Source organism: Rana temporaria, chromosome 1, assembly GCF_905171775.1.
Source record: "Rana temporaria chromosome 1, aRanTem1.1, whole genome shotgun sequence".
NCBI lineage: Eukaryota > Metazoa > Chordata > Amphibia > Anura > Ranidae > Rana > Rana temporaria.
In genome coordinates, this window is record NC_053489.1 from 514,428,188 (window position 1) to 514,451,923 (window position 23,736).

The 23,736-nt window shown below is 41.4% G+C and overlaps 1 protein-coding gene across 6 annotated transcripts in view; it reads right to left on the reverse strand.

Moving 5' to 3' along the window:
* INPP4B (inositol polyphosphate-4-phosphatase type II B) overlaps positions 1 to 23,736 on the reverse strand; it is an 877,589-nt gene that overhangs the window by 447,145 nt on the left and 406,708 nt on the right. For all 6 annotated transcript variants that reach the window (XM_040331418.1, XM_040331408.1, XM_040331402.1 and 3 more), the window contains one exon: positions 19,235 to 19,273. In XM_040331418.1, coding sequence (XP_040187352.1) covers positions 19,235 to 19,273 — 39 coding nt within the window. The remainder of the gene's footprint in view (positions 1 to 19,234; positions 19,274 to 23,736) is intronic.

Genomic DNA, 23,736 nt, shown 5'->3' on the forward strand with positions numbered 1-23,736 from the left:
TGTATGCTCCATCGGACAATTGCTTGTTGGAATCCGGGACAACAAATGTGGGATAGATGCGTTAAAATTTCCAACAACAAATGTGTGATGTCGGATATGCTGGTAGGTTACAATTGGCTTATGTCTAAAAATTGGCCCTAGTAATATGAATGTGAGTTGAGGACCTTAGATTGTAAGCTCCTTGAGGGTATGGACTATGCAATGTGAATGTGCAATGCATATGTGAAGCTCTGTGTAAATTGACTGCGCTGCTATAAAAATGCACTGCTTACTGTATAAATGTCACTGGCAGGGAAGAGGTTAACACTAGGAGGCGATCAAGGGGTAACTGTGTTCCCCAGGTGTGTTCTAACTGTGGGGGCGATGGGACTTACTAGGAGGACAGGGAGATCAGTGTTCATACATTGTATGAACACACGTTCAGTCACCTCTCCCCTGAGAAAACCGTGATCTGCGTTTACGCACGGTTCTCGCTCTGCCATGAGCGATTGTGGTGTAACCGGTGGTCATTGCGCCCGCCGGGCACTTGTATTGACTCCGGTGTGAGCCGCGGGCATGTGCACGTGCCTCCAGCGGCGCACACATGCACACAGTGGATTTAGATTTTTTTCTATTCCTGGGCTTGTGGCTCTATTAACTTCCACGGGGCTGGGAGCGCACCTTTTTTGTTGTTTTGTGCTCATGTCTCATTGCTGGTTGGATGAGTAGTTGGAGCTGCCCTTACTGTGGTTATCTACAGTAAATATCCCCTTGGAACCCCATTGTGCTTGGTACTTGCATTTTTTTTTCTAGGAAATGGAGCATGCAACTAATAAGTAAAGGATGGGTACACAAGAACTGTGAAGAGACTTGGACAATAATGCATGGCTTCAGTTTCAGAGAAAGATCTCCTGGTTAGTGTACTGCAAAAACAGCTTCGTGTTGGACTGTTTTTGTGCATTCCTACACAGAAGTTGAGCTCATGATGACTGGAGTAGCAGTATTGGCCTATAACTAAGGTCCCATTCACACCTGAGCGTAGCGTTTTCAGGCAGAAAGTCACGCGATTTTACCACAATTTTTACACTTTTTGCCACAATTTTGTACAGGTCAAAAGGTCACCAATGTAAAACGCAAAAAAACACCCAAATCTGCCTAAAAAAAGTCCCATAACTTGTTTGAACCATCTCCATAGAGAATAATTGATTTTTTCCCCTCCAGCGTTTTGTAGCTTCAGGCTTCAAGCTACAAAACGCTCAGATAAGAATGGGGCCTAAGAGCAGCATGTAACTACATATGCAAGTATTATCTAGTGCAGTTTATCAGAAAAAGGAATGGAGGATCTTGAATAGCCTTCTCCAATCCTAATATAAGGCAACCTTGAATCCTAAGCTGACATTGACTGAGTTTAGTGCTTGAGTGCACAAAGGACCACATGTTCTATTTGCAGGTCTGATGTATTATTAAATCAGTTTTTCAAACTTTCACTTGAATTTACAAACTAGGATATTTATGTTATGGTAATATCTCATGATAAATGCAGAGTTGTTTTTGCATTGCACTCCAAAGTACTTAAGGCCTCGCTTATCCTGCTGTTAGGGGAATACGGTTAGTTAAATTCTTTCCTTAGGCATGGAACTCCGGGACTAAATTCTATTCTACTTTTTATGCTTCCCAGCATTAAATGACTGACTAATGCAATTACAATTATACTTATCAAGCAATCCTAAAAGATAACTGAAGTTGAGGGCATTTGCACCTCCAATGTCACAGATTTTTGGCATTTGACTTGGAGAGGCAACTTCATCATTCCCTTCTGCTGTGATGTGTTAAGCATCGTTTCACTTAATTATAAACACACTTGTATAATTAATTTAATATCTGTCTATTCTGTCTACATGATACTGAAGAAATATTTCTGTCCCAAGTTATCTTTGTTCAGTGGAAACCTTTTTACAATGTAAATCATAGGGGGCAATTTACTAAAGGCAAAATGATTTCTGGTCCAAATGTTCATTATGCAAGGGAATTTCCCCAGAGCTTAGTTGCATCAGTTAATCATTGTGAGAGCAAAAAAATATTTTTTCTCCTCGAATGCGATTAGGTTTTCTTTGCAAACTGAAAATTTACTAGGTTTAGGTTCACTAACCTCTGGGCACACTACTCTGCCACGCCAGAAAATTACAGCGATAAGGGTGAGGGAGAATCAGAGGAGGGAAAATGTATACTAAAGAAGGAGACAGCAGTACAGGAACACATGGCATTGATCATAAGCACTGTCTCCATGTGCAAATTTTTTTGGTAAACGCTCCCAATGCTGCAGCCGCTGCCCACTGCCCCCCACCCCGGTGGCAGCAGTACGGGGAAAACGTTTCCTGTATAGCTGCCCCATGGCAGCGTCATTCCTTCACCAGCTACTGTATGTGAATGAATTAGCTCCTACATCCTTTGCGGTTGGGGGCTTGTAGTTCTCAATGAACTACCATGGTGCTGTGGCACGCCCCCTGGTAGTTTCTTGATTTCATCTGTCAGAGTATCTGCCCTGCCCGTACAGGAATATGGGCACACAGATACACTGACAGATCTGCAAGGAGACCTGCAAGAGACCTGCAAGGTCACCAGCGATCTACTGATACGCTCGTCCAATGCTTTACAGTCTCTAAAAAAAAAGGAAATGCACCTGCAAAAAGGTTAAACTTATCCTTTAACCGCTTCCGACTGCCGCACGCCAATATACGTCGACACAATGGCACTCCTGGGCAGAAGGACGTATATATACATACATGTCCCCTTTAAGGAAGCACCCATTGTGCTCACACGCAAGCGTGCCCGCGGCCAGCTCTGTGAACCCGACCGTGGGTCCCGCGGACTCTATCGCCGCGGGGATAATGTAAACAAAGCATCTGCCTGTTCTGCCTATTGACAATGACACTGATCTCTGCTCCGTGTAATCAGAGCAGAGATCAGTTTCATGTAACACACAGCCCATCCCCCCCTACAGTAAGAAACACTCACTAGGGCACACTTAACCCCCTACAGCGCCACCTAGTGGTTAACCCATTCGACTGCAAGTGTAATTTTCACCAGTAATCAGTGCATTTTTATAGACTGATCGCTGTAAATATGACAATGGTCCCAAAACTTTGTCAAAAGTGTCGCCGTAATGACGCAGTCCGATCAAAATCACTGATCGCCACCATTCTAGTTAAAAAAAATAATAATATATTTTTTCGGGTATATATTATAGCACATTTTTGTTTATAGGGCAACAAATAAATACCGCAGAGGTGATCAAATACCACCAAAAGAAAGCTCTATTTGTGGGAAAAAAGGATGTCAACTTTGTTTGGGAGCCATGTCGCACGAACCGCGCAATTGTCAGTTAAAGCGCCACCGTGCCGAATCGCAAAAAGTGACCCGGTCATTTAGCAACAAAACTGGTCCGGGGCCTTAAGTGGTTAACTGAAGAATTTATTATCTCTCACATGTTCGCATTACCAAAATTATTCAGATGGCAATGAAAGGTAGTAGAGCCTAAAATGTTGCTTTCTGCTACTTGATATCCAGGCAGTGTCATTCTCTTACAAGACTCAACTATTCACTGCAGCATTGGATGGCTTTGAAATAAGTCTCTGATATCGTAGGTGGATGTCATCATTGGCTGGTCTCAGGGGGTCCACTATTCTTCTTCTATCAAATAATAGAGGAAGCTAAACTTTTACCTTTGTCTTTCACAAGCTAACTCAAGTCTGTGCTGCAGTTGACATTGCTTTTCTTTGTTTGCTTTTCTTTGTTGTTATTTTGTATTAATCAGTCCACTCTTCTCACATCTCAAAATTCTATAATCGTACCTCCTACTATATCAGATGTTTGTATTCTGGACTTAATTTAAATATTAATAGGAGCCTTTTCAAATTAAAATATAAAGACATTGTTCTAAACCACAACACACTGACAACTCACAGGCAGAACAGAACAACTCAAACAGCTGTCAATGACTGTAGGTGGGAGAAAGACAACAATCTAGATTTGTATGACAAGCCTTGCACTGATATTCCTGATATACAGAACAAAATGACAATGTTTCCTAAGCTTACAAAAACAAATCTCATAAGTGAATCTAGCATAGCACAATCCAGTGATCACACTGAAACGATTTGAATGGACCTGAACTTATAAAGTAAAGAGTTCATGTCTTAAAGCAAACTTTAAGAAATGTTATTGTGCCCTAAACAAGTTACATTTTCTTTTAGTTGCTTCTGAAAAGCAGAAGAGCGCTACCTGTCAGAGCATCTAAGGTACCTTGCCCATGGCTGCCACTCTCATGAAATTTAAAGGGAGATTTGGCGATTTTACTACAGTGCTGCTTACCGTTTTCCTTACCGGAGAGTAAGCTGTACCTGAGAACCTGCAGGGCATAGATCTCCCTGGTTCTGGTTCATTCCATACTTGAATCTTTGCACATTCTCCTACTACTTTCTAAATAATTCCCCACCAGATCACCAGTCAACAAGGGATAGCTCATAATGCAGGAAGCAAAGATATGTCTCTACCAAGATGGACACCTCCACACAGAGGTCACAGTGCCAAAACAATAGAAATACTAAAAGGAGTGCCAGGGACCACAATAGAATAAAACGAGTCCAAGATCATGTTATTTGTTGATAAAAAAAAAATCAATATAAAAACCACCAATGCATTTCGTGGGCAATTCCAATTGCCTCTGAAACACATGCTTTTTTGACATTTACAGTCATGGTCAAAAATACTGGCACCCCTGCATTTCTGTCAGATAATGCACCACTTCACCAGAAATATGTTGCAATTACTAATGTTTAGACATTCTTGTGTTTATTTATTTTGTTTGTATTGGTATGACACATAAATTTGAGAAACAAAAAGCCAAATCTGACACATTCATGCAAAACTCCAAAAATGGACTGGACAAAATTATTGACACCTTCTCTAATGTGTAAGAAATTATTGCATTCAAAGTTTGTGATGCTCTTGTAATTTGTAATTAAATTCAACATAGAAATACATTGGCATCCAGTTAAATGGTGGAACTATTCACTCAACCCTTTTGTTGTGTGTCTGAGGATTTGAGAGCAAGAATTGTGGAAAAGCATGGAAATCTAAAGGTTACAAGTTCATCTCCAGAAATCTTAGAGTTCCTGTGTCCATTGTGCGCAAACATTATCAAGACATTTACATCCCATGGCACTGTAGCTACTCTCCTTGGATGTGGACGAAAGAGAAAAAATTATGAAAGAGTTTGCCAAATTGTACCCTAGGAAGCCAAAATATTTTTGGGAGAATATGCAGTGGACAGCCCGAAACAAAATTACAGCTTTTGGTAAAGCCATCATTCTGCTGTTTTTAGAAAAGAAATGAGGCTTTTCAGAGAAAAGTATACAGTCCCTACAGTCAAACATGGTGGAGGTTCACATGATTTGGGGTTGCTTTGCTGCTTTAGGCACTGGATGTCTTAACTGTGTGCATGGCATTATGAAATCTATGAACACTACTAAAGAATTCTGGGCTTCATAATAAGGCCAGAGTCAGAGGTGGGTTTCCAGTAGAACAATGACCAAAAGCAACGTCAAAAAAGCACACAGAAAGAAAAGACAAAGCTCTGGAGTGTACTGAACTGGCCAGCAATGAGTCCAGATTAAAATCCCATAGATCACCCATGGAGAGATCTCAAAACAGCAGTTGGGTAAAGGACCCATTTCAATCTGAAAGACCTGGAGCAGTTGACGAAAGAGAGTGGTCCAAAGTCCCAGTAGAGTAGCATTGATTTCAGTTATTTTTTTCAAGGGGTTGTGCTACCAAATATTAAATTGAGGGTGGCAGTAATTTGTCCAGTCCATTTTTGGAGTTTTGCATGGCGTGTGTGAGATTTGGCTTTTTGTTTCTCCACTTTGTTTGTGTCATATCAGTACAAACAAATTAAATGAACTTGAGAATGCTAAACATTTGTAATTGCAATAATTTTCTGGGTGAGTGGCGCAGTATCTGACAGAGATGCAGGGGTGCCAAAATTTTTGGCCATGTCCTGATATGATTTATCTTCTAGGACTTTGTGGTGGCCCATCAAGAGAAGCCTGCTGTGTGAGAGCCCACATTGTCTTGACGTTTTCCTTCATTTGACCACGTTCTAAGTGTTCTCCGAGCCTATTGGAGTATGTTCTACAGTTTCCAAAAAATCATGGTAAGTAAGTAATGAGATTGGGTACAATACATGAAGTCTATAGGCAGAACTTGAGGACTAGTTCTTTGCCCTCTGACTTTCTAACCAACATGCTTGTTCCAGATTTTTGATTGTAAAAGCATCAGTATATGATTCTCACAATAATTCATTTCAATTTGGAGTCTAATGCTGCGTACAACTGATCGGTTCGTCTGATGTAAACGGCCTGAGGACGTTTTCATCGGACGTAACCAATCGATGTGTGGGCCCCATCGTTTTTTTTCCCATCGGTTTTGAAAAAACTTAGAACCTGTTTTAAAATGATCTGATGGTTAAAAAACGATTGTCTGTGGGCTAAGTCCATCGGTTAAAAATCCACGGATGCTCAGAATCAAGTCGACATGTGCTTGGAAGCATTGAACTTCATTTTTCTCAGCACGTCGTAGTGTTTTATGTCACCGTGTTCTGACACAAATGGACTTTTAACTGATGGTGTGTAGGCAAGACTGATGAAAGTCAGCTTCATCGGATATCTGATGAAAAAATCCATCGGTCCGTTTTCATCGGATGAACCGATCGTCGGTGTACGTGGCATTACACTGAAGGTATACATATTTCTAGATTTTTTTAAAGCTTTAAGATGTCATATGACTTGCTTTTCCACACATGTGTCCATAATTGGCAGGATAGCACTGCTGCAGAACAATGCATTTTACTATTTAAAAGTTCTACCTAAGGTCTCTCAAGTCACAAATGCATTAGTTGTATCTTCAAAATCCTATAGGGCTATTTCTGGGAGAAAACACAGACATATATCTATTCATATGGTAGACAATAATCCATAGGTGTCGGAGGCTTAAAGCCCCCCTCTGGATAGAGAAAACAGGACTACTGACATAGACAGGTCTCAGCTGTGATGGATGAGGCACTGAATATGCAATCTGTCATTTATTTGTCAATAGATTCAATAGTTTCATGTCTTGATGCGTGGATCTGTCTATATTTCTCTAATCCTTAGGGGGATTTAGCACTATTCCTCTAATCTTTGACAAATAGTTACAGTACATGAAAAAGCAGAAGTCTCCTTGGAAGAAAAAAAAGAAGATATTTACAAATAGCAATAATTAATACATGACAGTGATGAGAACAGCATGTCATCCTTGGAGGGACCCTTCTGGGTCTCCATCTTGCATGTCAGTATATGATATCCCAGAACGCAATCACTGTTATGGGATTTGGATGAGCTTGAAGGCGTTACATTTTAAACTGGTAAATGTTGCGCAGGACAACCAGGGGTAAGTTTATAACACCTAGAGAAAAACTTGGGTTACCTCTCCTACAACATGGAATCAACATTTGACAATTTCTATCTGGCTGCACCACCATTTTCCTCATTTTTGATGATTGTTAATGCTTGCAATTTATCAAATGCTCAGGGAAGCTCTATAAATTATTCCCCAGGTGGAAAAGGTTCGACATTCCATTTTTGGAAATTTTTCTGTTTTATAGAACAATTGATTCACACCATATTTAGAAAGGGTCTCAACAAAATTGTTGAGATTCACCTGGCTGCACTAGCTCAACTTTTCACCAATGCATCCAAGAGCCATAGCATTCTGCAGCTGCCCTGTTTTCAACGTCACTACACTGGGCACTAGAGGAGCAGAGTGGGATGCAGTGGCAGTCACTGCCATCCCCTGAGAGCAGATCTAAGAGATGACTGACTGTGATCTATCAGCTCTTGACCTTAGAGCCACTGTTTGACAGCTGAAGTGTCACAAGGATGGTGCATACCCATTACCGTATTTTTCTCACTATATTTTCCTCCTCAAAAAATAGGGGAAGTATCCCTGCGTCTATGGAGTGAATACTGCACAGGCTCCGCCCCCATCGCTCCCCCGCTGTGTCAGAATACAGACACTCAGCTTCTCTGTGTAGAGAGAGGGGACAGGATGTGAGATGTGAGGGCAGGGGCATACCAAGTGGGAGCGGGGGAGGCGGACTGCCCCAGGTGCCAAAACATGGGGGGTGTCAGCGGCGTTGCTATAATGGTGCGCTCCGCACCAGGTGAGTTGACACCCGCAAGATGTGACACATCCTGCAAGTGACAAGAGCCCCTGGCTGGCTTTTTGTTTTTAGCTGGAAACACCCCCCCCGGCAATTTGGTCTGGTCCAGTATCACTTCCTGCCTCTCTCCACTGGCCGCTGCTGCAAAATATGTCCTCAGTCCTCCTTCTTAGCTGCTGCCTGGGTGTATCTGACGCTGAGAGACAGCCAGAGGGGATGTGCATTTGAATGGCGTGTCCTCCACTGCCTGAGGTGAGCTGGTGATAAGGGGGATGGGAGGTGTGGGCTGGCATGGTATCCACTGTCTATCACCTGAGCTGTTGTGATAGAAGAGACTGAAGGGTGTTTGTGTCTGCCCTGCCACCCTGAGCTGATCTGGAAGGGGGGGGGGGGTTGCTGTGTGTCCACACCCCCACCAGGTATAGTGTAGCTGAGCTGATTTGATAGGGGAGCTGGTATTACTGTGTCCCACCACCCACCTATAGTAGTAATATAATATTAAATATTTTAGTACATCATTTGGTTCAGAATATTTTTTTCTTATTTTCCTCCTCTAAAACCTGGGTGCGTTTCTTATGGTCAGGTGCGTCTTATGGAGCGAAAAATACGGTAATTCTCCTTTAACCCACAAAGGTTTTAGCGCCATCTTTTAGCCATGTGACTAATAACTGTCTTTTTTTTCTTCTTTTTTATAAAACGTGATATAAAGGTGTTTATTTCATCACTTTCAAATTTGTATCCATCTTTGAAGCCTGAAGCCAAAGTTTACATCTTCTCATCCTGAAGAAGCTGCCACCTGTCACCACTGGTGGGAGCTGAAGGGAGGAAGAGAAACAGACTGCACATTTTATACAGATATAAAGGGCCAGATTCAGGTACTTTGTCGAATCTTTGTGCCGGCGTAGCGCATCTCATATGCGCTACGCCGACGTAACATTGAGAGGCAAGCTGAGTATTCACAAAGCACCTTGCTCCCATATTTACACCAGCGTAACGTAAATAGACCGGCGTAAGCCCGCCTAATTCACAAGTAGGCAGGTAGTGGGCGTGTTGTATTAAAATGAGTCGTGCCCCCGTGTAAATGCATGGCCGTGAACGTAACTTACGCCCAGCCCCATTCACATACGACTTACGTAGACAACGTAAAATACGACGGCTGTTCCGACATCCATACCTTAACTCATGACTTACCCCTGCTTTATGAGCGGTAAATTTATTGCCGGACGTACGCCTTACGTAAACGGAATAGATTACTGCGATGGGCGTAAGTACGTACGTGAATCGGCGTATCTTGCTCATTTACATATTCGTCGCATAAATCAATGAAGTGCCCCTTAGCGGCCACCCAAGATACGACGGCGTAGGAGACTTACGTCGGTCGTATTAAGCCAAAATTCAGGCGTATCTTGTTTCCTGAATACGGCTCATAGATACGACGGCGCATCCTAGAACTTACGCGGCGTATCAATAGATGTGAATCCGACCCAAAATCTTTTTTTTTTTACTAAAAATAAATGTAATTGTGTCCAAAGATCCATATCCTAGTGTGTTAGCTTAGTGAATTGAGACTCATTGCATGGGTTGTAGACAGAACAATGCTGGATCAGATAACGGCAGTTATACTCAATATTGAACTGGTTCCTATACACTGCTGTCAGTATGTGCTAACTGACAGGATGCAAAGATATGACACATTAGGGGAGCAAAAGGAGAGTTATGGGTTTCATAGTTTGGGTATACATTGCATAGTGTGTTTATTTTAAATCAGTAACTCGTGTATGGTAGAGTCGGGAATCTACGTTAGATAAAGTTAGGCAAATAAAATGAGGCTAGAGTACTTTTATGCACACCTTCAGCAATATAAATTGCCAGTGCTACTGGATCTACACACGCAAAGTATCATTTAACACTGCTAACTGCAGGCTAGATTGAAGGCAATCATACTCAGCGGGTGGTTATAAAATTAATTCTTATAATAAGATTTCCAATATGTGATGCAACAGAACCCACAAGGCATATCTCTAAATGTCACCAGCTGACACTGCTGTCTTAATGCCTAAGCTTTCTAGCTGATAAAGTGTAGTGCTCCTGACTTGCATATCTAAGAACATGTAAGTCGTAGCCTTCATATAAACAGAATGTAACTAGCCTCACAATCATTTTAACAATATAAAGTAGCTCTCATGAACAGGGTCCTTCTAACCCTCTTGTATTCAATTTGATTGCAACTCTATGGTCTCTGTTGGCACCAAATAAATCATGTATAATAATAATAATAATAATAATAATAATAATAATGATAATAACAATTATAAATAATAATGTGATCATATCACTTCCTATTTTTCATTAACATATTAAGTAAAGCAGAATTGAACAGACAATTATGCGATATAATATCTATTTAGTTAAATAGTCATGTTGTTTGTATGGGTCACACATCTTAAACAAAAGTGCTATAATTGGCTTAAGAAAAAAAATGGTGTTTCAGATAGGGAGCCCCCCGAGACTGATATCAGTGTTTTCATGCTCTCTTTCTTTTGCAGTTGCATGAGCTACCACTAGAAGGAGCTGAAGGATAGATGAGTGACAGACTGTTTAATAATACAATGGTACCTTGGATTACAAGCATGATTCATTCCAGAAGAATGCTTGTTCCCCAAAGCACTAGTACAGTTTCAAGAATAAGTATGTGAACCCTTTTGGAATGATATGGATTTCTGCCACAAATTGGTCATGAAATGTGATCTGATTTTCATCTAAGTCACAACAATAGACAATCACAGTCTGCTTAAACTAATAACACGCAAATAATTAAATGTTACCTGCTTTTATTGAACACACCATGTAAACATTCACAGTGCAGGTGGACAAATATGTGAACCCCTAGACTAATGACACCTCCTCCAAGAGCTAAGTGGAATGAGGTGTCAGCCAATTGGAGTCCAATCAATGAGATGAGATTGCAGGTGTTGGTTACAGCTGCCCTGCCCTATAAAAAACACACACCAGTTATGGGTGTGTTTCTCACAAGGAGCATTGCCTGATGTGAATGATGCCTCGCACAAAAGAGCTCTCAGAAGACCTACGATTAAGAATTGTTAACTTACATAAAGCTGGAAAGGGTTATAAAAGTATCTCCAAAAGCCTTGCTGTTCATCAGTCCACGGTAAGACAAATTGTCTATGAATGGAGAAAGTTCAGCACTGCTGCTACTCTCCCTAGGAGTGGCCGTCCTGTAAAGATGACTGCAAGAGCACAGTGCAGACTTCTCAATGAGGTGAAGAAGAATCCTAGAGTGTCAGCTAAAGACTTACAAAGTCTCTGGCATATGTTAACACCCCTGCTAGCGAATCTACGATATGTAAAACACTAAAACAAGAATGGATTTCATGGGAGGACACCACAGAGGAAGCACTGCTGTCCAAAAAAAACATTGCTGCACATTTACAGTTTTGCACAAGAGCACCTGGATGTTCCACAGCAGTACTGGCAAAATATTCTGTGTACAGATGCAACCAAAGTTGAGTTATCTGGAAGAAACACACAACACTATGTGTGGAGAAAAAGAGTCACAGCACACCAACATCAAAACCTCGTCCCAACTGTGAAGTATGGTGGTGGGAGCATCATGGTTTGGGGCTGCTTTGCTGCATCAGGGCATGGACGGATTGCTATCATCAAAGGAAAAATGAATTCCCAAGTTTAACAAGACAGAAGAAATTAAGGCCATCTGTCCACCAGCTGAAGCTCAACACAAGATGGGTGGTGCAACAGGACAACGACCCAAAGCATACAAGTAAATCAACAGCAGAATGGCTTAAACAGAAGAAAATACGCCTTCTGGAGTGGCCCAGTCAGAGTCCTGACCTCAACCCTATTGAGATGCTGTGGCATGACCTCAAGAAAGCGATTCACACCAGACATCCCAAGAATATTGCTAAACTGAAACAGTTCTCTAAAGAGGAATGGTCAAGAATTACTCCTGACCGTTGAGCACGTCTGATCTGCAGCTACAGGAAACGCTTGGTTGAAGTTATTGCTGCCAAAAGGAGGTTCAACCAGTTATTAAATCCAAGGGTTCACATACTTTTTCCATGTGCACTGTGAATGTTAACATGGTGCGTTCAATAAAAACATGGTAACATTTAATTCTTTGTGTGTTATTAGTTTAAGCAGACTGTGATTGTCTATTGTTGTGACTTAAATGAAGATCAGATCACATTTTATGACCAATGTGTGCAGAAATCCATATCATTTTCTTGCAACTGTATATCAAAGTGAGTTTCCCCATAGGAGTCAATAGAAACTCAGATAATTTGTTCCACAGTGACTGCTATTGTATGCAATACCGCATTTGGCCAGAGGTGGGGGGTGCTCGGATGCGCTCTGAAACACTCAGGGACTTTCAGAGCCACTCGGAGAGGCTCAAAGACACTCAGGAACAAAGTGTTTCTGAGTGCTTCAGAGCGGCTCCGAGTGTATCCAAGCGGCTCCAAGTGTCACTGGCACCCCCACACCTCTGGCCAAATGCCGTACTGCACACCCCATAGAATTGAATCCTGCTCGTCTTGCAAAACAATGCTCGCACGCAGAGTCAGGATTTTTGAAAAATAATAGCTTGTGTTGTGAAACGCTTGTAAACCCCGTTACTCGAACTCCAAGGTATTACTGTACATTGTTTTTTGCTTTCCCTTCAGCTTCCTCTAGTTGTGGCTGGTTGTAGATGCAGCAGATTGAGAATACGGCAATATGCTGATTTGAGGCATAACTTCCCGTCAGAAACATCGGCTTATTAGCAGAGCAGGAAAACTAAAAATAAAAGTGAATAGCTGGAATAACACTTCTTATATAACCCCAAACAATGATATCTTATATATTATATTAAACCTTATATTATACAATCTTTTGTACTGTACTTGTCACAATGATGATTTTGAGTTCAGAGACTAAAAATGTAATAGTTACAATATTTTTACAGTATATACACACACACAATGGGCCAGATTCACGTAGAATCGCGTCGGCGTAACGTATCCTCCGGCGCAAGGCGGGCCAATTCAAATGGGCGTGTGCCATTTAAATTAGGCGCGCTCCCGCGCCGGACCTACTGCGCATGCTCCGTTTCCCAACTCCCCCCGTGCTTTGCGCGCCGTGATGTCATTTTTTTGAACGGCGACGCGCGTAGCGTACTTCCGGATTCCCGGACGGCTTACGGAAACGACGTTAAATTTTGAATTTCGACGCGGGAACGACGGCCATACTTTAGACAGCAATACACTTGCTGACTAAAGTTAGGGCACCAAAAAAAACGACTAACTTTGTGACGGGAAACTTGACTACGGACGACGTAGCGAACGCGAAAAACCGTTGTGGATCTGCCGTAACTCCTAATTTGCATACCCGACGCTGGTTTACGACACAAACTCCCCCCAGCGGCGGCCGCGGTACTGCATCCTAAGATCCGACAGTGTAAAACAATTACACATGTCGGATCTTAGGGATATCTATGCGTAACTGATTCTATGAATCAGTCGCATAGATAGAAACAGAAATACAACAGCGTATCAGGAGAAACGCCGTCGTATCTAATTTGTGAATCTGGCCCAATAAAACTATCTTGCTGCCCAACAGAAGCCTGCCATATTAGTTCCAGTTGAAAATTTTTTTATACTTTTATTACAAAAAGCTTAAAATATATTGCATACATAGACAAAAATAAAATCATATAGGCCCATATACAATGCAACAACCACAAAAAGCCAACTTCAGCCTACAGTCCACAATACTGTAATACTAGAATATGACAAATCATGAGCAATATTGTGAGCTGAAGCTGTGTTTTTGTGTTTATGATGCACTGTACAGTGATATGATTTTATATGTCTATGTATGCAATTCATGTAATAAAAGCATATGCTTTTTTATTAGTACTGCTATTGCAGACTTGTGCTTGGTGCCAGAACAGTCCTATTAAATATATTCTGTAAAAAATGTAGTTTAAAATAGGGTTGGCACTCTTATTGTAATGTGGGCATCCACCATGAGGCAGTTTTATTAAGATTTACCTAAAAAAAAAAAATTATTTACTACAACTGTTCAATATTTATTTCTAAAATGGGAGCATGGTGTAATCTTTCTATAATTCTAGAAAAAAATCTGAAAAAACGTAACTTAATAGTATCCATGGGTGTGCGCAGAACTTTTTTCGAGGGGGGGCATCTTTTAGACAATGCCATGAAGGGGTAAGGCTTAGTCATCAGAATAAGCGCCAGGCATGCAAAGGTTTGAGAAACATGATGCAGAAGCCTAAAAGAAGGATCAAGCTGCCATTGTTTGATTAGCAATTTATAATCTGTTTTTAACCTGCCTGCCCCTAAATTCGCCCCTAAACACGCCCTTATAAATGATCTCATGAAATTACACTGTTAAATGTTTTATGTTAACAATATTAACATACAGCATATCAGTGTCCATCAGTAGAGTCCCATCAGTGCAGCATATTAGTGCCCATTTGTGCAGCCAACCAGTGCCCATTAGTACAGTCCTATCAGTGCCCATCAGTGCAGCCTATCAGTGCCCATCAGTACAGTCCCATCAGTGCAGCCTATCAGTGCCCATCAATGCAGTTGATTAGTGACCATCAGTGCAGTCCTATCAGTGCACATCAGTACAGTTCCATCAGTGCCCATTAGTGAAGCCTATTAGTCCCCATCAGTACAGTCCTATCAGTGCCCATCAGTACAGTCCTATCATTGCAGCCTCATCAGTGCCCATCAGTTCAGTCTATTAGTGCCCATCAGTACAATCCCATCAGTGCAGCCTTATCAGTGTAGCCAAAAACATGCCCATCAGTGCAGCCTCATAAGCACCCATCAGTGCAGCTTATCAGTGCAACTTATCATTTTCGCCTCATCAGTGGCCATCAGTGCAGCCTATCAGTGGCCGGCTATTCATATACAAGCCGCGCCTCAGCAGTGTATCCCCGCTCTGTGTGATCTGGCTGCCCGATCCTTCTGTCAGTTTCCTGGCTGATGGCTTCAGAAGCAGTGCGGCATTTTGTACAGGACATCTGAGTGGCCGGGGGCAGGAAGCCTCCCCTCCGGGCCGCTCTAATGGCAGCACCGCTTCTGCCAGAAGCGATCGTCCAGGAAACGGTCAGCCTAGTCCACCCTCGCCCTCTGCTAATTTCCATTCACCAAATGCGAGCAGGCGAGTGGAAATTTTGAGGGCTACGTGTGCAGACACCTTGCTCCAGGTGGGGGGCACTTGCACCATGCAGACACCCATGATAGTGCCCATGCATCTTGCATTTATGCATCCTCATGCACCTATGCAAATTTAAAGGGACACGTAAAGGGCCTTTCCTCAACAAACCCTACCTGAGCAGATTTACACAGTGCTCCGCTATGGGCTATAATACGATGTAGTGAATGGAATGGATTTATTGATATAGTCTGTGGAGGTGCCAGGCAATAGAGCGTATATTAGCTTTTCTTCCTTTGCACGGAAATTAGGTAAAAGTGTTAATTAGTCATATTTATGGATTTTGACAGCTTTTTATGTTATCACTTTAAATGAGAGCATCAGCTTTAATATAAGGAAAAGCTGAACTGTTCAAACTTGGCTTGTTAGAGATACATTTGGGAAAGGATCCATTACCACAGCGGTGTAAATAAAGACTGACAGACAGCAATGGGCCAGTTCTATTACGTGACAAATTGAGTTCACACTGATGTGTGTATAATCTATTCCGAAGTGATATCATGACAGAACTAAAACACATTTTTTGCTTGGAAGACCATAAAATAGTATGTATCTAAATGTCAGGAGAGCAAATTAACATTCATTCGCAGCCCACTACTCTACCCTGTCATTAACTACCATCTAATGGCAAGTCATTTAGTCCTTGCCATACATTTCCAGAATGTTCACCGCATTTTATTTTGTAGAGTAAATTAAAATAAATGTGGAGAATTAAACTGAAGAATTTAAATATAACTGCAATTGATTTATTCAGAAATAAATGCACATTTTTATAACCAATATCTTTTTTTTTATTTTGCGGATTCTCCTTTTATATATTTGGTGTTATTTCACCAACAACGAAATCTGCTTGCAGACCTCTTAGGCCTCGTACACACGACCGAACATGTCCGCTGAAACTGGTCCGTCGGACCAGTTTCAGCAGGCATGTTCGGTCGTGTGTAGGGCCGACCGGACAATTTTCTGGCCGACCGGACAGGTTTCCAGCGGACCAATGTTTCTTAGCATGCTAAGAAACATGTCTGCTGGAAGCCTGTCCGCCGGACAGTACGACTCATCGGACATGTCCGCTAGCCCGAGAACTCGCGCATGACGTCAAAGTGATTCGACGCATGCGTGGAAGCATTAAACTTCCGGGTTCGCACACGTCGCCACGTCATCGTCGCCGTCACTGCGTATTTTTTTTGCTTTTAGGACTGGTGTCTAGTTACTAGTTTAACAACCTAGTGAGTCAATCAAGATGACAGGCTTTCTAGACCTTACTGGTACATGCTTGTTTCAAGTCACCAGATAATAAAACCAATAAGGACAAAACCCTGGAGATTGCACTGCAAAGAAAAAAAAAACAATGGTGGCTCCTATACTTGTATCATCACAGGTTCACATTGATCTGCATTAAAAATAAATCTAGATTAGGTTATTAAACCTACAAATTCAGAATATTTGAATGGATGTGGACCCTCAGAGCTATGTAAACTAACAAAAAAATTAGGTTTACATTTTGAATGTTGGTTCATAACAGCATGTAAAAAGCTATGACTAAGCTCTGTGAGTGAGGTGAAATGTGTTGGGTGCGTGGCCTCATTGGAGCTCAGGCTGAGGCTGCCATACACCTTCTTACAGGGTTTTGCAGAGATGTGCGACTTCCAGGACTCTTCCCTTTTCCAGCATGTAAAAACTAGACTAGAAGTAGGGTATAGGAAAGGGCATTGCTTAGGTCACAGCTGTGGCCACCCTGTGTTCCCAAGGGGCCCCAAGATCAGATGACACCACAGTATAAAGGACAGCATTGCAGATTACAAAATTATGCTGCTGGGCCTGTCCTATCCAATCCAGATTGAGACCTGAAAGGATTTATTTTAAAGAATTCATGTGTTTCTATCCAGTGTGAACCAATTAGCGTAAAACAGGATGTTGGAATAAATGTAATATGTATTGTGACAATACCGGTTCACATTTACTCTATATTTTTAACCCACAAGAATAAGGGAAAGTTCCACTTGAAACACATAAACCTTTATTTGATGAACTGCAATAGCAAGACAATGGATTTTAAAAGTACATCAAAAAAGCTAATAAACAAGAGCTCAACAAACTAAGACTATGGAATTGGAATGAAGAAAGTAAGTTGTTTTTACATCTGTGCTTTTTATCTGCTGGATAGTAACTTCAAACTGGCCCCAAAGCATTTGCAGATGGTGTACCTTGCTTCCTGATACCCTGAAAAACTGTGGAACAGCTGGTTGCACGTGCTAACATTACTCTCATGTGTGTAATGACCTGAATGGTCCATTACAACAAGCACTTAATAAAATGATTGCTTCCCAGTACATTGGCAGGGTCATTGCCTGCAGTGTCTAGAATGCAATTTCACTTAGCAGTCCCATTAAAGTAGATGTAAACCCTAACTGAATTTCCTTTAGTTTGCAAAAGCATTGCGTATCAAACATTTACATTTTTTTCAATAAAATATTTGTTTTCAACTTTTCTGTATTCTTAGGAATGGTATTCTTCGCAGGCCTTCACTTTCTATGTGCACTCCAGTGCTGGCTGCATGGGGTTTTTCAAGACAATGTTTCTCAACAGGGCCGATCCACCCTTTAGGCTCACTATGCAAGCCGCTTAGGGCCCCGCAAAGCTGTGGAGGGCCCCCCCAAATTACTAGAGGCCCGCCTGGTGAGAAGTCATTTTCGGCCCCTCACCCCACTTCTAAACTCGCTGGCTGCATGGGAGAAGAGGTAAGAAGTCAGCACCCCCCGCTTTGCACTTTAATGTAAGATGTAATTTCCGACAGCAGAACACCCCTTCCCCCACTTCTCAACTTTAATGTGACATTTAATTTTGCCAAGGGCCCCAGGGAGGTCAGGATCGGCACTGTTTCCCAATAAACAGTGGACCATGGCTACATAATATGTGAAAAAACGCCAATTGAAGGCTCAATCAGAAGCCTATGTTTCAATTAGAGATGAGGTCCGGTAATTTTGAAAATTTAATAAAAAAAAAAAAAAAAAGAGATGAGGTCCGGTGTGTTCAGATTCTAGTCTGAACTCACCTGAACAATCCCACCAAGAAGCTGTCACTGTCCTTAGCCAATCATAAGTGGCCGTGGCATTCACCACCCACACATATACACCCCTCTTGTATATTCACTGCAGCTGCAGGGTGGAGAATGCCTCAGTCTCTTATGATGGCCCAAGGACAGATGACAACTTCCAGACGGGATCACTCTTATGTGTTCAGACCAGGATCTAAAAACACCTGAGCTCATCCGTCACAATGCAGGAGTACAATTGGACAGGGAGACAGATATTACACCAGGTAATATTTATTAAAATAAGCTAAAAGCAAATCAAAAAATGTATATATATTTTTAAATTACATTAACACGTTTAGTGATTAGGTTTACATCCACTTTAACATTACTCACATTGCCTACCTCCCTCACCTGCCGAAAAAGCAGTGCACGACAGGGTATAACTGAGCCCAGAGGCACACAGGTAGTGGCGGTGCTTCTGCATTCAGCACCTGTACGGATGATCCATATGTTTGTTCTCCCAGCATCAATCAACTGAACTTTACAAAAGACTGAATAATCAAATAAAACTCATATTTCTTATACTACATAAACTAAAAAGCAGCAGATACAGTGTTAAAATAACACAATATCAATGTAGCACTCATAAAACTTTACAAAATAAGACAAAATGTCAGTAATATTAAAATACACACCCCAGCATTTGTTCTTGGCTCATTGACTTCTGGAAGAACCTGCGGGAAAAGAAAAACAAAAAGATAAATGTTTTTGAAGACTATACAAAATGAAGTTCGATAAACTTCTATAAGTTTTGTTATTGTTATTTATCTCACTATTGGGTTATTGATTTTGTCTGTCCTGGCTCTTAGTTCGGTACAACTCTCTACTTTAGTTCACGGCCCGAAGGAATAGCAGCCTCATGCATTAAATGATCAGAACTTGTTCTAATTGGAACCCTGTGTGCTATTCTGGTCACTTCTGTACTAAAAGTCAACAAGGCTCCCAAAACATGTTCCTCTGCCTTTTTCTTCCCCACTGTGCGACAGGAGAAGGAAAAAATCAATACCGCTGTAAAATGGAAGAGAATAAATAGTTCATTATGACTGAATTACCCAGCTTCCCCTAGCAGCTAAAGTGAGTCACAAAGGTGCATCCCAGCACAGCTACTGTCCATATTAGCGAAATAAATGCTTGCATAAAGACTTCAGCTGAGGGCAGATTTTCCTCTGTGATCTATTTGCTGCTGCTCATTAAAAATTGAATTCCCATTCTCCGGAATATAACTTTACAATGGATATACATGATATTATGCAGACATTCTGTTAGCACATTTTCTCCTATTTAGTGCTGCCTTTTCACCACTCTAATCCTCAGCGGAACTGTTTCATTGTTTGGATTCTTACTTTGTTTTGTTTATGCTCTTACTAATGTAGAACATTACGTTGAATTTGCATATTTTAGCTTACTTGTTCGAGTTTACTGGAACAGTGATTGCAGCATGACATGCATATTTTCACATCAGGATTGAGGAATCATTGACTTGTCCTAAGACAATTCATACTATGCTCCAATAGAACATACTTAAGAAGCCAATCTGTGACCATTAAAGTAGAATAACAGCTTAAACCACATTGTTCGCAAACGATACAAAAAGTACCAGATTAACTATAATGTGATGTACCTGCTAATGAAATAAAACAATATAAAAGATTTATTACACAGCAGGAACCATTGTTCTTGCAATCCACAGCCAGAATCCAAATAGTTTTGACCCATTTAATCGTATAGGTTTTAGAATAATGGAGGCCACTGTGCTGTAATTAAAGGTCTATGAGATGTCAATCATTTGTAACTAGCAAAACTACTGAAATATCATCTTTATTATCGTCCGAAGCTCAAGTTTCCACCCAAACATTATACAGTACATGGCAAAAATTAATACATGGGATGTGAGGTTTTAAGCTGGCCCTACACTAGTGGATACCTTTTCTAAAATGTTCCCATCAAAACCCTTTCTTCCCATTCCCTTTGACATGTTGGTTTGACATCTGCTGGTCTCAAGCAGCCAGTGATTTTCTAATCCAATAGGTCACACCGTTCTACAATTCATTTTAAGAATGTTTTTGATTTTCTAATCATAAGAGGGAGTCATATTGATGCTCATTTTTGACCATAGTGGCAAGAAAATTCAAAGAAGAATAAAAAAAGTTTTTTAAATCATGGTTCCTTTGAGAAAGTCCATTAACTCTAAAACCAAATGTTAAACACAAAATTGATGATGTCATTAAATGTACTGATGAGAATTTTCATACAAATATTTGTTCAAAAATCTACCAGCATATCATAATTTTTAAGAGGAGTTACTGCAGGAAGTCCTGTAGTCCTTACAGGGCTGGACTGGGACATAAATTTGGCCCTGGACTTCATCCAGACTGGCCCACTTTGACAGGTCTCTCCCATGACGGCCAGGCAACTAACGCACCCCCCCCCCGGCCACCCAAGCCCCCTCTTCCCCTTCACTAACCACTAGCCGTTCTACTTTATTAGAGTGGGGAAGCTAGACATTATTTCACCCGGGGCAAAGAATCAGTTTGGTGCCCCCCGTGGGACACGATTAGGCAGAAGTGAGAAACTCCCAGGCCATAGCTGTTGAGTCAACTGTCTGTCCCCTCCCCCCATGCTCCTCTGTCATCCCCCCTGCTTCTTTGTTCCCCCCAGGTGAGCTCTGCAGGGAGGGAGAGACAGAGGAGCGGAGGGGGATGGCAGTCCACTGTCACTGAAGCCGGCCCACTGATCCATCGGCCCACCGGGAAACTCCCTGTAGTCCCAATGGCCAGTCCATCCCTGAGTCCTTATCATAAGTATTAAGAGGGTTAAAGGCTGAACTCAGACCAAAAATTATGTTTCATGCTGACAAGCTGAACTGAATAAAGTGTTGGCTTGTTCTATTTATTGGGGACTCCAGCAGTAAGATATCTGTACCAGAATCCACATTTCTTCCTCATGTTTTGTGACCATTACAAAAGTTAGGCAGCGTACACACGATCGGTCAAAACCGATGAAAACGGACTGAAGGACCTTTTCATCGGTCCAAACCGATTGTGTGTGGGCCCCATCGGTCAGTTAGCATACGGTCAAAAAAATGAGAACTTGCTTTAAAATTTAACCAATGGACGCCTAAGCGATAGGTCAAAACCGATCGTTAGTATGCAAAAGCATCGGTTAAAAACCCGCGCATGCTCAGAATCAAGTGGACGCATGCTTGGAAGCATTGAACTTCGTTTTTTTCAGCACGTCGTTGTGTTTTACGTCACCGCGTTCTGACACGATCGTTTTTTTTAACCGATTGTGTGTAGGCGCGATGGACCATCAGTCAGGTTCATTGGTTAACCGATGACAACGGTCCTTTGGACCGTTCTTATCGGATGGACCGATCGTGTGTAGGCGGCCTTAGAAGACAGTAAACATAGTTTATATAGTACCAGATTCTCTATGTGAAGCATTAATTAAATTTGAAAAATGTCCTTTCCAAGCAAAAAACACTTGCTTCTAATAATGTTCTGGTTATATACATTGGCAAGAAAAATGCTATTTGTTTTACCCACTTCAGAGCACATCAATTGCTGTCAAGCGCTTACTAATTAGGTGAGGCTAATATAGATAAGTAAACTTAATTCAATTGGTCTGAAACCACGATTTAAGTATAATGAGGTTGTCAACCAAACAAGTTTTATTTCAGGTTTAGAGAAATGTGTTATAAACTTAAGCCCCAATATAACATCTATAGGTATAGGGTTATCAGGACTGCACAAGAAAAATGTAATAAAGTTACAGTAAAGTAACAGCAAACATGTTATTCTGAAAATTTGTTAAACTACAACAAATGTGATTACCAAATATATTGATCATGGTAAGAAGTAATCATTCATTTAGATTAAATCACATTTTGTGTTTCTCAGAACTGAGGTTTATCAGCACGTGCCTGCTACTTGTAGTCTGCACCAGCACCACTTAAAGCAGACCTTTGCCCTCTCGTTTCCCAACATTTACTACCCCCTGCCCTTGTTGCACAACTGAATATTATTTTTTGGGGAGGGAGGGGGGTTAATTTGATTTTCGGGGGAACCCAGCTCTTCCTGCTTTCTCACTTAAGAATGATGTCATCCCCACCCACCCAAAGCCTCTTGGGAGATGGCATACAGTACATCCCAGGAGGCTTTGGCTCAAACTCACATTGCGCAAACACGGAGCTATCTGCACCACACTGCTCATGGGCCACGTCATCAGGAAACAAGCTGCAAGAACTAGGAAGGGACAACCAACTTTCTGGTGATGGCATGTGATAAGATGGCAGAAACTGCAGTGCTGAGACATAGCAAGGGGTAGCACCAGACAACACTGAAAACGTGTCATCAGGGGCTGCCTTTATTGATCTTGTCTCTTGAAAATACTATTTGTATGGTTGACATGCTGATCCTTTTGTATCAATAGTTTGTTGTGAGTTCTTCCTTTTTAAGACTTTGGAAGAACATACAAGACACACATCAATATAACAAATATATGCTTTGATGCAACAAAGCATTTAAAATAAAATAAAAGGTCAAAGGAAATCGGCATAAAATCTTAAACTGTTGTAGGATTAAGTTTATAGGTAAAATATTACCAAGCCTGACTTGGGCTATTTTTAGGATTCTTACACCAATCCCTCCTGAAGCTGTATTTCCTCCAGCCAGGTAGCCAAGGTGCAGATAGAAGCCCATTATTAACTTGAATCACTCATGTAATTGTGTATACTGTGGTGCCATCGTTAACCTGAATACAGCGTATAAGCATTTGCAAAAAAATAAAATAAATCAGTTTCTTGCCAATGCTCATACACTGTATACGTGTTTACGATAGCACGGTCATATACATGAGTACAACAGTGCTCAGCCATTAATGGGCTGTACTTTGCACCCTGGCTTCCTGGGCAGAGAGGATACAGCTGTAGTTATGCTGATTGAGCTTAGATGGCCAATGTGTAAGAGCCCTTAAATTCTGCCTATATATGCAAACGTAAACACGGAAATTACAAAACAGAAGATAATCTGACTTCCTCATGTCTGGTTGATACACGTTTCCCTGCAGCGAGATTTGGCAGCCTATTCCTCTGAATGGGTTATGAATTACACTGGAATGCACAAAGATTAGTGCATGC